This window comes from Mesoplodon mirus (assembly GCF_964341445.2).
Source record: "Mesoplodon mirus genome assembly, chromosome: 6".
NCBI lineage: Eukaryota > Metazoa > Chordata > Mammalia > Artiodactyla > Ziphiidae > Mesoplodon > Mesoplodon mirus.
This window is the reverse complement of record NC_138982.1, coordinates 81,119,443-81,133,192: the sequence shown is the minus strand read 5'-3', so window position 1 is coordinate 81,133,192 and position 13,750 is coordinate 81,119,443. Positions and strand designations below refer to the sequence as shown.

The 13,750-nt window shown below is 36.5% G+C and overlaps 1 protein-coding gene across 2 annotated transcripts in view; it reads right to left on the bottom strand.

The window, feature by feature from the left end:
- GSK3B (glycogen synthase kinase 3 beta) overlaps positions 1-13,519 on the bottom strand; it is a 199,592-nt gene extending 186,073 nt beyond the window's left edge. For both annotated transcript variants that reach the window (XM_082624258.1, XM_082624257.1), the window contains exon 1: positions 13,037-13,519. In XM_082624258.1, the coding sequence (XP_082480384.1) occupies positions 13,037-13,124 (88 nt within the window). In that variant the 5' untranslated portion in view covers positions 13,125-13,519. The remainder of the gene's footprint in view (positions 1-13,036) is intronic.
- Positions 13,520-13,750: the final 231 nt, after the last annotated feature.

Here is a 13,750-nt window from a genome sequence, read left to right as displayed (position 1 = left end):
AGTACTCATTCTCCACTATAGCAGAAATAAAATACTAGAACATTTCCTCTATCCTTTGAAAGTGCACAGCCATTCTTTAACTTTCTATAAATTGACAGGAGGTAAATATATACTGTAAAGTCTCAAAACTCTCTCAATAAAGGTTATCCCTCATGTTCAACTGAACTTAAATAGAATTATGCTTTGTTCTTTAGTAACTCCTCTTAGGTTTCAATGGCACAGCAAGCATTTGCTACTTACAGAGAAAATAAATCTCTTCTAAGAATCATGCCCTAGGTCAGCCAAATATCTCACAATGTATACAATTAGTCAAAGAAGCAGATACAATGTTGATCAGTAAAAACCAAATTATTATCCTGACATCATGATTTCTCAAAACTCAATACAGACAGCCAAATTTTACAGCTATTTAAGAAGTTGGATTATTTAGTGGAGAGGACCCTTATTGCTTATTAATATTTCTTACTTTCTCTGGGAAAGCTCTTGAATTGATATACTAATATACACTAGTATATCAGACAAACAAACACTATCCGAGAGGCACAAAAAGAGGCCTTGTAAAAATTACAGTTTTCATAAATCCCCACAATACAATTATAGGTCTAAGTACATCCATGGTGAAAGGGACTGTTCATATTTAAATAGTCTGTTTACTTTGTCTCTTGCAGAATAAGCTACCTGGTAAAAATAAGGAAACTGATTTATCGCTTTTCATTATTCTAAATCTCTCTTCTACCCTCACCCTCTCCAAATAAACTCCTGGAAGGCTTGGGGGTATTGTACTAGCTGGACAGGCTCAATGTTTCAAAGGTATTGTGCTTACCAACCAGTGCAACCTAGCACCTGAGTTCTTTCATTCAGCTATCCATCCAGAGTTCACACCCCTCTGTGCTAAGCACACAGTATAACACAAGTGTCTATATCTCTGTGTCTGTTTGCTTTCCCTACTATTGTTCCTTTGTGTTTAAGCAAAAACCCAGGTTTAACTTTATAAATTAATTTCTTGTATCGAAACTTAAATGTGGGCTTCCCTGGTGGCTCAGTGGTTGAGAGTCCGCCTGCCGATGCAGGGGACACGGGTTCATGCCCCAGTCTGGGAAGATCCCACGTGCCGCAGAGCGGCTGGGCCCGTGAGCCATGGCCGCTGAGCCTGTGCGTGCGGAGCCTGTGCTCCACAACGGGAGAGGCCACAACAGTGAGAGGCCCGCGTACCGCAAAAAAAAAAAAAAAAAAAACTTAAATGTTTCTAGAAACATCGGTGACAGTTTAATGACCTGGAAACTCTAATACTATCATGTACAGTATACATGTAACTACCATGATAAATTGCTCTCAACTCAAGTATGTATTAAGTAACCCACTATAGAAAGCACTGTGCTCCACACTACAGGAAACATAAAGGTGAGTAAAATACCATTTTTGCCATATTCGAATTTATAATCACCTAGAAAGAGACAAAACAAGTTAAACAGAATACAAGGCAGCACATAAGAAGAGCGACTGCGCTACAGGAGTTACATGCAAGTGCATTTCATGCCTTGGAGTAAAGGGCCAGGAAGACTAAGTAGTTGAGGTGGCGTATGAGACTCTGAAAGCTGGGTGGGTCTTTGAAACAGCAAGGGGAGAGAATGTATGACAAAGAATATTTAGACTAATAAGATCTCATTGGGACCAGGACAATCATGGCAATAACAACATCTAACAAGTATACCAATAAGAATTTTAATATACTTTTTAAGTGTGCTAAAATATGGGGAAAAAATCATTACCTCCTATACCAAGGACCTTTCTGAAGAACATAAATCTCTCAACCTACTTTAATGTGGTGTAAATTTCAAAATAAACTGAAGACATGACTAAAAACAAAACAAAGCAATGAGACCAATCAATGAAGTGTTTTTAAACTACATACACCTTATCTGTTCCTTTACAATAAATAAATATATATATATATATATGATTAGGCAGATTGACAACAATATTACACAGTAACGTAATTCCTGGAAAATTCTAAACCTGTACTGCTCAACATGTGGCTATTAAGCGCTTAAAATGTGGCTACTACAAATTAGTATGTGCTATTAAGAGTAAAATACCCACTAGGTTGTGAAGACTCAGTACTCAAAAAAGGTGGCAAAATTTATCATTAGTAAATTTTATACTCATTACATGTTGACATAATATTTTGGATACACTGCTTTAAATAAAAATATATTCTTAAGATTAAGTTCACCTGTCTTTTTACTCTTTTTAATGTGGCTCCTAGAAAATTTTAAATTACATATGTGACTCACATTTGTGGCTTCCATTATATTTCTATTGAATAGGTCTGGCTTAAACAACTACTTAACATTTATATTGTTCAGATTTCTGTACTTGCTTCATGTTGGCATGGTAATCCCTTGATCACAATGATACTAACTAACCTTCCAAACATTTTGCCTCAGTGTCTAGATACTGAAAAGGTGAGACACCTGCCAAAAAAGTGTGTCAGCTTCTTAACTACCCTTTTGGAGCAAATGTGGAAAAAACAACCAACTAAAAACTTTTCCAGATACATTTACCAAACAGTTAATACTCCAGGCACTGCTAGCTGATGTCATGAGACTATGTTAGATAAGAACTACTCAGGGATGCAAAGAGATGGGATCCAGGAAATAGGACAGTGGACCCTAAAGAGCAGTGAAAGAAGTTAGAGGATGACAGCTGTATAGCAGAGGCCTGGAGAACAACCAGGCCAGATCCCAGGCCAGATCCTAGTAGGACAGCACTCCAGGAAAAGAATGGAGGGTAGGGCAGAATCTAGAGAATGCTTAATAAAATTTGAGGGGAAAAAAAATGAAGACTGTGATCATTACAAGCTGTGCAAGAAAAAGAAAACTGCAACAAAAAAGTGTAAAAAAAAGTTGAAAGCAAAGGAAGTGTGATCGCCACTTCAGAAACAGTTTGGTAATTCTTTAAAATATTAAACAGTTACCATATGACCTAGCAATTCCACTCCTAAGTGTACACCCAAAGATCTGAAAATATATGTCCACACAAAAACTGGTTCACAAATGTTCATATCAGCATAATTCATAATAGCCAAAAAGTAGAAACTATCCAAATGTCCACTGACTGATGAACAGGTAAGCAAATGGTGGCATTTCCATACAATGGAATATTATTCAGCAATAAAAAGTAATGAAGTACTGATAAATGCTACAACATGGATGAACCTAGAAGACATTATATGAAGTAAAAGAAGCCAGTCACAAAAGGCCACATATTTTATGATTCCATTTACATGAAATGTCAAGCACAGTCAAATCCATAGAGACAGAGAGTAGATTAGTGGTTGCCTGGAGCTGGAAGGAAGGGAAATATGAGGAATGACTACTAATGGATACAGGGTTTCTTTTTGGGGTGATTTAAAATGTTCTAAAATTAGATTGTGGTGATGGTTGCATCTCTGTGAGTACTGGAAACCACTGAACTGTACACCTTAAATTAATGAATTTTATGGTATGTGAATTATATCTCAATAATGCAGTTTTTAAAAGGAAATGTAATCATTGTACACTATTCACCTTAATGTCTAGATATTGAGTACTGATCATCTGAATAATAATTTAAAAAAATAATTATTTAACTAAAAATGGTGGTATAATTACATTAGTAAGATAGTAAAGGGAGATGGTGATGACAATAAATAATATCTAAAAATAATTTTAAGACATAGACAAATAGTACACTAATTAAAATTATGATAAAACTACTAGAGGAAATAGCTGTCATAGTTAAGGTTGCCTCTGAAAAACAGAAATGAGGGAGAGGAGTTACGCTTCTATATTGAGACTTTCTGCACTATTTGATTTCTTTAAATCATATGATAGAGTGTATTACTTAATAAAAAAAATTTTTTTTAATTTTTTAAGACTAAGGAATGCTTGGTTTGGGAGCAGAATGAAACCATGCGCTCTTAAAGAGGTAAAAGGCACAGGCTTCATTGACATTGACGCACTCTGCGCCTCTGATCTCTCAAGAGAACAGGTTTTCTCATCTAAGATGTTCAAAAAATGCAAAGTTAAAGGAAAATATCAATTCTTTTATCTTTTTCTTTACCATGAAATAAACAGCTATTTCCAGTAAGAACACACATAATATCTACCTGACCTTATAGATCATTTCTAAAATACACAAAGAGTGGCAAATATTTTAAATGTGCCACTAAGCGTTCATTGGTTATGCCTGTTATCATTTTACCTCTTATTACCAAGAGAAGCACTCTCTCATCTTTGTATTTACTCCCCATCCAACTCATATTCAAAAAATAAGGGTTTAGTAATCTACTAGGATGAAAAACAATAGCAATTTTCTAGAATAACTGATTTAAATTTTGTTTTAATTCTAACACTCTTATGCTAAAGCCAGTGTTAATTTAGGTCTGTATACACAAAATGTTATTTCATAGCAGAAATAACCTGTAAAGATTCAGAATATCTATGGAAGGATACTTAAGAAATTGGAATGCTGACTGTCTCCAGGAAAGAGGACTGGTAGTTACAGAGCAGGAGAAGGAGGAAGACATCACTGAACACTTTTAAATTTTGAATCATGTGAATAAATTCCATTTTTAAAAGCAAAATATGTAAATAAGACAAACATGGAATTGTCTATCATACAGCATCCAATTTATATTATTATTGTGATTGTTACTATACATTACGTAAATGATATACATATAATTTATTATTATTATTGAAACCCTACCAACTCAAAGCTTCCCTCTTCCCTTCAGAGTTTAAATAATGTGTAAAGTGCAAAAGCTCTGAAATTCCAGTAAGACAGCAAATGCACCTACAATACCGTCAGTCTGATGCCAGGCATAACTCCAGCACTCCAATTCTCCAGGTGCTGCCTTTATGAATTCAAAAGTCTAGGATTAGCAACTCAACTCAACTCAATAACTTCCACACAGATCATGAAGAAAGTGGTTAATCAATTAAAAAGAATTAACTGATTTTACGGAATAAGGGGAAGTAGAGGGAGTCACATTTTTAAAAGATAGGTTAGTCTTCCTTAGAAAGATATCTGAAACATCTTCTCACTTATATTAGTCAATTAAGCCCCTAAAAATTTCTTAGACCTCCATAAGAGAAAAAAGTACTTTGTCATGACTGTCCTTTTTCTTCAGGTCAACAATTAAGATACCCACCTTTTCAATTCTCATTATAGAGGCCATAAGTGTATTTGGTAAAGTGACTCTCTAACAGCTAATCATAATTCATAAGAAAGATTAAATGACTCCATGCAGTGCCTTCTAAGCATTCCACAAAGGTATGGGCATGTCAAAATCCAAACAGTAACTCCATATATACCACAGAAGAAAAAATAAGACAACAAATCTTAAATCAGATAAAATGCTATTGCTGAGTAATATACATAGATGGGCAATGGAAGAAAGAGTTGGAAACGATACTCTGGGCTAGCATACTGAAGACTTTAGTACCTTCATCCATTATCACTGAAAGCCGACTGGAATTGGTCAACCAGACAGTGATGACCCAGTTCTCTTCCTCATCACTTCAGGTAACCAAGAAATTAGAGACTGTTTAATGCAGTGAGAAGTTGAGAACCCCAGCTACCCAGAAGAGACCTTCCTGACTCCTGTCCTTTTGAGAGAGTGAAGTTAGTATAATTTAACCTTCTCTAGACCAAAATTTTGAACAATTATCAGAGTGATTTCCCCTGGGGTTGTGTGAGGCTACACTAAGTAATCGCAATATGCTTGTTTTCCTGAACTGTCTGTCTATACTTTTTAGAAGGTGTAATGCTTAATATCAGTGTAATTCACTCCTTCTAATTTGCAGTTAAAAAAAAAAAAAGACAAGTGAATGACTTAGAACTATGTGTTAAAGAATAAAAAAAGAACTCTAAATAAAAGCCAAAAAATAACCTATGAGGAAAGAGCATGCACCATTTGTGTGGGGATTTTAGCTGCTCAGGAGCCTTTTTGGTTCACTTCCTGATTGTCAAATACCAACAAATTCCAAAAAGGTGATGTTCCAAATAACCCAACTGCACATTGATGCATAGCTGTTATTCTTTAACAACAAGTACAACAACAACCTGAAGGCTCACAGTTCCAGGCATAACAAGTGTCCAATAGATACTTGACTAATTGGTTGTGTACATATAATAAAATTTCATGAAGTTTGCTGTCAAATATTAAAAGAAAGAGTAGAACACTTAAAATACTTCACAACCTATAGGAAGAGATGGAGAGAAATAATCCTTAATAATGGCTAATTTGGAGAATCACATTCTAATATTACCTGGAAATATAAATACACCAGATTTACTTACGATCAGTACTTACCAATAAAAACCAGTGTTCCAACTGAACATTAAACAAAAAAATACCATATACTACATATTTTTCTTTTTGTGCTGACAAAAGCCCTAACATTTTCATTTTCAATGTTTATCTTAACAAGTTTTCCCTGAAATCTTAAAAGAATTGAGAAGTTTTTCCAATATAATTGTAAGTAATTAAATACTATATTTGCTAACATGCCTGAAACTAATTTCAAAAGCATGAAAGTCTTACACAGTCACTGCTGAATTATCAATGAAAGACTATCCTAAAAGAAAAGGCACTTCAGCTTATCTCTGGAATCCAAGTGTTAAGACAACAGCAATCCATTCTCTATAAAATATACAATAAAGAGCGAGAGCTCTAGAATCAGAATGCCTGTATTTGAATTCTAGCAGAGCAATCTTCTAGTCAGGTAATGTTGGACAAGTTGCTTCAGTTCTCTAAATGTCATTTACCTATCTATAAGGTGGGGATAATAGTATTAGCTACTTTGTAGAGTTGTAATGATTAAAATGAGCTGTTGCATGTAAAGAATTTAGCAGATTGCTTATTAGCATTTAACAAACATTCAATAGACATATCACAAGTCAATCACGTTATTATTCACAGTCCCTTTCTATTAAAGCAACCTACTTATTTTTGGCTTCCTAAGCCAAGGAATTCAACATGATACAATTAATGGTAATGAAAAAATGGAGTATTAATGTTACTGCTTTGCACCAATGTTACCAATATTTTTGCCTGCCTACCTACCATCTCTTTGGCTTTAGGGCATGCTTATTCAGTCCTAGGACTGTAAGTTCATTTAAATTATACCACCATCTAAAACACAAGTTTCTATGGGAGTTTGCTAGTGGCCTAGTGGTTAGGATTCCAGGCTTTCACTACCGTGGCCCGGGTTCAATCCCTGGTCCGGGAACTCAGATCCCACAAACCGCGTGGTGCAGCCAAAAAAATGTTTAAAATTTTAAAAATACAAGTTTCTAGGAAAATAGTGCCTCGTTCGTCAGGAATGTTTACTTTTCATTATTAAATTGATTTGAAAGGACAATCAAGAAATTAACAACTCCAAACTATATTAATAAAGGAACATGTTAAAGGTTCATATTCATGCCATTGTTGGCCATGGTATCCTGGAGACAAAAGGAAAACCTGGTTTGGCAAAATTAGTTTCAAAATAACCAAAACATCATTGCCTCAATATGATCACACTAAAATGCTTCTAAGAAAACTATTCAATACAAAAATATAAGATTCAACCATTTACAGAATTTCAACTTGCACACGCTTTGAAAGTACACTTTTCTCCCCAAAACATAAGCAAAAATGAGAAAGGAGATCATAAACTAAGAATCCAAATCTACAAAGTTGTGTCTTTGTATCTTGTTTCAGACCAAGTATATTACAGACATGAGCATAAACTGAAATAATTTACTGAATGTCCATCACGTGCTGAATATTAACTCATTTTTTTAAAAAACTAGAATAAAAACTCAAGAATAAATAGAATAGAATAAATATCCCTTTATCAATTTAATGGCAGGAAACTTGGGAAAACAAATTGTTCTCCTTTAACTCTGTCAGTTTTTCCTTGCTGTTTTATTCACACAGGTCTTCATATAAATATACATTTCTATATCACACTCAACCAAGGTCAAAGACAATTTATATAACCAAGGATGATTTGTACAACCCAAGATAGGAGCAAAGATTGCAACCTCTACTTTAAAACCAGTGAACCATGAAACTGCTTCTATCCTTGCAATCATGCAAGGTTCCCTCTCCATACTATCCCCTCCAACCCCTCCCCCCCCCAAAATAGGCTAGAAAATGATGCTAAACATTCCAATAAATTCATTTACTCATGGTGATTATGTTCTTAGTAGAACAATATCTGGGAAATCAGGTTGGTTCTGTTAGTACCAGCATATAATCCCATCACACCCATGTGCTCTGCCCCTCCATTCTCCTATTGCAGGGTGGAGCATCACAAGAGACACCACAATCCCACAGCCTGCCCAATCCCACCCCTGTCCCACAATCCCATGAGAGTTATTAAATGTATGGAACTGCGGCACATGCACGTTTCGCAGCCTTCTCTACACATAATGCACACACAAAAACAGAGCTCCCTTGGTCTCAGAATCTGCTGCTGACACCTAAGAAACTCTGGCTTCCCCAGCCTTGCTGTTTCTCCAAAACAGCATCTCACACCAGCAACCTAAGTCCAAAACAAGGGGCAGACAGCACAGGATACAAGTATATACTGATTTTCAGCTGAACTATGCAAGTGAAATGAGAAGATGTCGCCTCATTTTCTAAATGCAATTCCCAATCAGTCATAAATTGATTTGTGAACCTCTGGGTTCCCTTGAAGTTTTTTCTTAGTACCTGTGCCTTAAAGTCATTTCACAATTAGCATTCTAGAGGTGCATGTAACAAGAGAGCATGGAATTTTTATATGAAGGTCTAGTTTTTTTAACAACTCTGGAAAGGTCTGGTTGGGAAAGGAATGAAAACAATGAAAATGAAAGTCTGGTTTTCAGTTTCACACATGAGCTCTCTTCCACACTGGATAATCTAGAAATTGGTTAAATTCTAATAACCTGATTTTTATATGTCACAAAGAGAGTAAATTCCCTCAGGAATAGAGAAACTCTAAGTTGCCACCTGCTCTTTGGTTTTAGTCGCCATACAACTAAATACTGCACAGTAATATGCAACTACCATTAATTATTCACTTCACTAAAAAAAAAATTGATCTAAAAAAGTTTTATATGAGGAAATAACTTCTCCCTGACTTAGCTAGACAACTAGCTAAATTTTCACTAATAGTTTATCAATCCCTTACTTTCTCTATTTTGAGTAAAATATCATGTGATTTTACAAAAGAACTTCATAACTATTTACATTTATTTAATAACACTTGAATATGGACGAGGACAAAAAAAATGGGTTCACCATAGCAAGTAAAAAAATATATATATATATCAGGGACTTCCCTCGTGGCACAGTGGTTAAGAATCTGCTTGCCAATGCAGGGGACACGGGTTCGAGCCCTGGTCTGGGAAGATCTGCCATGCTGCGGAGCAACTAAGCCCGTGCGCCACAACTACTGAGCCTGTGCTCTAGAGCCCACGAGCCACAACTACTGAGCCCACATGCCAGAACTACTGAAGCCCGAGCACCTAGAGCCCGAGCTCTGTAACAAGAGAAGCCTCCGCAATGAGAAGCCCATGCACCACAACTAGAGAAAGCACACGCGCAGCAATGAAGATCCAATGCAGCCAAAAAAAAAATTCAAATATGCTGTTTTAAACTTAGCTCAACAAAAAAAGGCAAAAATACTTGTTATAAAATCAACTTTTAATTTCTGCTGGAGTCTGCATATTACCATTATTTTAAACGCAAGGTTTACTTAAGAATAACTATTATTTATGAAAAACTAGTTTTAAGCATGTACCGAAGATTAAATTAAAGGCTGTATAAAATATCTAAAATTTTTATGTCACGGTTTAGCCCAAAAAATATTTTCATTGTTTTCAAATAAATTACCATCGGGTTATTATAACTAGGTTTCAAGTGTGAGGTTTTTGAATCTACATAAAAAATTATTTTCTTTTTTAGGACTTTAAATGGAATGCATATAAATAAAAACCTTTAGTTTACTACTGAAAATAAATCTGACAGTTTTGGGTTCAGAAAAATTAGAAACAGTTCAAGACTGTAAAGTTAAATATCGTTGCCAGTAACCAACTGCTGCCTCTGAATTTCAAGAAAACCTATTGTATATTAAATTTTTAAAAAGTGAACTCAACTACCCTCTCATCTCAGCACTTTCTCAACTTTCCCATTACAATCAACAATATAACTTGGTGGTCAAATCTTCCAGACCAGTAACATCAGAATTTATTTTTAACTCCTGACTCCTTCCCAAATATTCCCCTTCAATCCAATCCAAAGCCCTGCCAGTTCTTCATTCACGCTGTCTCGCAAATGTGCTTTCATCTCATTTTCACACTTTATGTTCTCTCATTCTTCATGACATACCTTCTACTCTCTAAAATGGCTCTGATGTTTTGTTTCTAACCCATCAACTCAGCTGCCCAGATCGTCTTCAAATATTTCGTTCAGCAACCTACAGTAAATACCAATCTCTCCTGAATCTCAACCAAACTCTTACAGGCCCCCTTTGCCCTCCATCAGTTAACACGTTTCTCAAATTCCATCTCTTCTTATTTTCCTATTTAGGCCCCTTTCATTCAGATTTACTAACCTGCTTTATAAATACAAAAATACAAAAATCACTACCTCTGTGCGTCTGTCCATTCCTTCCATCTAGAATCCTCTAGGCTTCTCTGTCAATTCAAGTTACTGCCTCCTTTAACCTGTCTTAAAACACACCTCTACAGAAGTCTTCTCTCTCCGGCCCTCTACCTCATCCCTTCATTTCTTGTCCCTCTGAACGAAGCATTCTGTTTGCATTTATAATCTTGCAGTCATCGTGATATTGTTTTCACACTTTGACCTATAACCTGTCTCAACAACTGACAAGCTTTTCAGGCCAAGGACTATAATTTCTTACGTATCTCTCATCTGAACAGGGGTCCCTTAGAACACTAGCACTCCAACAAACGCTTAATTACTCCCCTTTCTTCCAAAATGTCCTTAAAGTCAGGGTTGTCAAAAACACATAATTAGCACTTATCTCCAACTTTTAAAATGTTAGGTTGACCTATATGGTAACAGAAAAGTCAACATTTTAACCTGCACACTTTCCAAGAGTTACTCCATCCTCAGGCAACATCCACACAGGATTCAAAGAGAATCCTGGAAACTAAATGAAAAGTCCCCAAATTTAATATTATAAGCTATCCTATTTTGCTCTCTGAAATAGATCTAATACATTAATTACCTAAAATTGATTTCGAGTGGTTTTTAAACCAAGATGAAAAACATCCTAGCACTCCAGTACCACAAGAGGCTCTTAAGTAGCTATTATAAGATCTGCTTCATCATAGCAGAAAATTACCCCAGAATTTTAAAATATTCCTCTCAAATGACCCCATGAAGTGCTTAGAAAGCTTGACCATTCCCTGAAAGATGCATCATCAGCTTCCCTCTTCACGTACCCTGCATTCTGAACTAGCTAGTTACCAAAAAAAAAAACCCAACAACTTAACTCTCAAAAATAATCTCCCATTCAGTTATTACCTTAGACTACCCTGTTTCAGGCAAGTTCCAAAAGCCAAAATGAATTGAAATCCTGAGTTCAAATAAGAGTGATCATTTTATGTTGCTTAAGGACATAATCAATTTCATATAACAGCATATACTTTTAAAAAATCTCAGTTCAATTCTCTCCTTCTGGGCAGCAAAACAGTTTTTCTTTGCCCTCATCATGCCCCTTTCTGGAGGAATAAGGAAACAATACAGATATTTTTGTCAAATTCTGTAAGTATGTTTAAATAAACTGTCATTAAATACCACACAAACATATCCACATATAGAGAACATTAAAACATTGGACACTTAGTATAGACTTGGACACTCAACATAGACTTTTCTGCACAAATCAGGAAAGACGGTACACTCTAGCAACAACCTTGAACACAGCCCAAGTATCCCTATTATACGCAGAACCACAGCCTTCTGCAAAACCTATGATGGAAAGGTCTAAATCCATATTCTTCTAACTCCACAGTCTTATCTAAATTCAACAGGAAACCAATGCAAGAGTATTTTAAATAGTCTTAAGAAGGAACCCCTGAACTCTAGATCATTTAGCAAGTACTGAGTGCAATGGCACCCTAAAACTGAACTTTAATGATGAGTCAGTGACAATTAACATTCAACTTAGCATTTGGCAACATGACAATACAAGCCCCAATCAAAACTTGGACATACTTCCAAATTACCTTTTGATTAAACGTTAATTCTATAGTGGTAGATTGGTAACGTCAAAATGGGAAGGTTAAGAGATAACATATTATATACCACTTATCCAATTTAGAACAATGCATGTTGAGATACTACTGCTACTGCATATCAATCAGTCCCACCGGTCCCTTCTAAAGGGAAGAATCAAAGCTTGCCTCCAAACCGGAATGTGGTTACGGAGCAAGTTCATCTCTAGATTATGAACACATACTTTGTATAGTCATATAGGCAAGAAAGAAATGTTACGAGACAGTGACATTTAGCTCCTCTATTAAGTATACAAAACTATGATAACCCCTGAGACCTGAGCTAACTAAACTATCCCTCATTCCAAAAGACACACTCTGCAAAGGCACATAATGGTTTATGAGTCTTGTCCTTCGCTTTATTCAAAAGGATGAGCAAGTAAACACTTCCATCGCTATTCTAAGATGGAAAAACTCAACCGCTTGATAAAGCTATAAACTGCAAGAAAACTATATTAAAAGAACAAAGTTTCAGATCGAATCATCCAAATAAAAATCATATTCCCTCAATTCAAGGTTAATAAGACCGGGGGAGGGGATATGGGAGGAGAGGAGGGAGCTGCCTCATCCTTGACTGAAGACAGGTTTTTGCCCTTTTTCATTACCTCCGGCTGTTATAGCAGAAGGTCTCACATTTTAAGATCCTGATATTTTAAAGTCTCTTATTTAAAGAGGTGGAAAAGGGGTGTAAAATAAAATCAATACTCACTGCTAACTTTCATGCTGCCAAAAGCTGAAGGCTGCTGCACTGGCTTGCAGCTCTCCGCAAAGGAGGTGGTTCTGGGCCGCCCTGACATGATCACTCTCTTTCCGAATCACCTTCTTTTCCTTCCTTCCTCCTCTTCTTCCTTTTGTTTTATGTTGGGGTGTTAGGTTAATGATAAATGCAGCATTAAGTTCTCCCACAAGAAAAAGACTTCGTCCTCTTGGCTTTTCACTCCTTTTGTACAGCTATTAAAAAAAGCGAGCGATGTATTTCTCCTTGAAGCCAGATCAGTACGGATATTTAACATATAGATGATCAGGAGCTGGGAAAAAAATACAATTCTTTCCCCTCCCTTTCCCTGGAGGGGAGAAATGGTTGGGAGATCCTAAAAAATATATATCACGTGAAACGGGGGCAGATACTTGATTGAAAATAAGTACTCTGAATATTATATTTTCCTCGGGGATTTTTTTTCCGAGTCAATGAAGAAGGGAAGCGGCGGAAGGATCACGAGTCTCACGCTTGAAAAGAAAGGGGGATGGGAAGGAGGGAGGGAGAGGGAGGGGGTGGCTCGGAGATGCGTCGGGAAACGCTGCAGCTCCGACAGCGGCGGGATCCGGCGGCCTGACGGCAGGGGCCCGGCGAACTGGAAGGCAGCGGAGTCGCGAGTCAGTCAGAGGCGGGCGGTGGCGACGGCTCCTCTCCTCATTGCGCGAG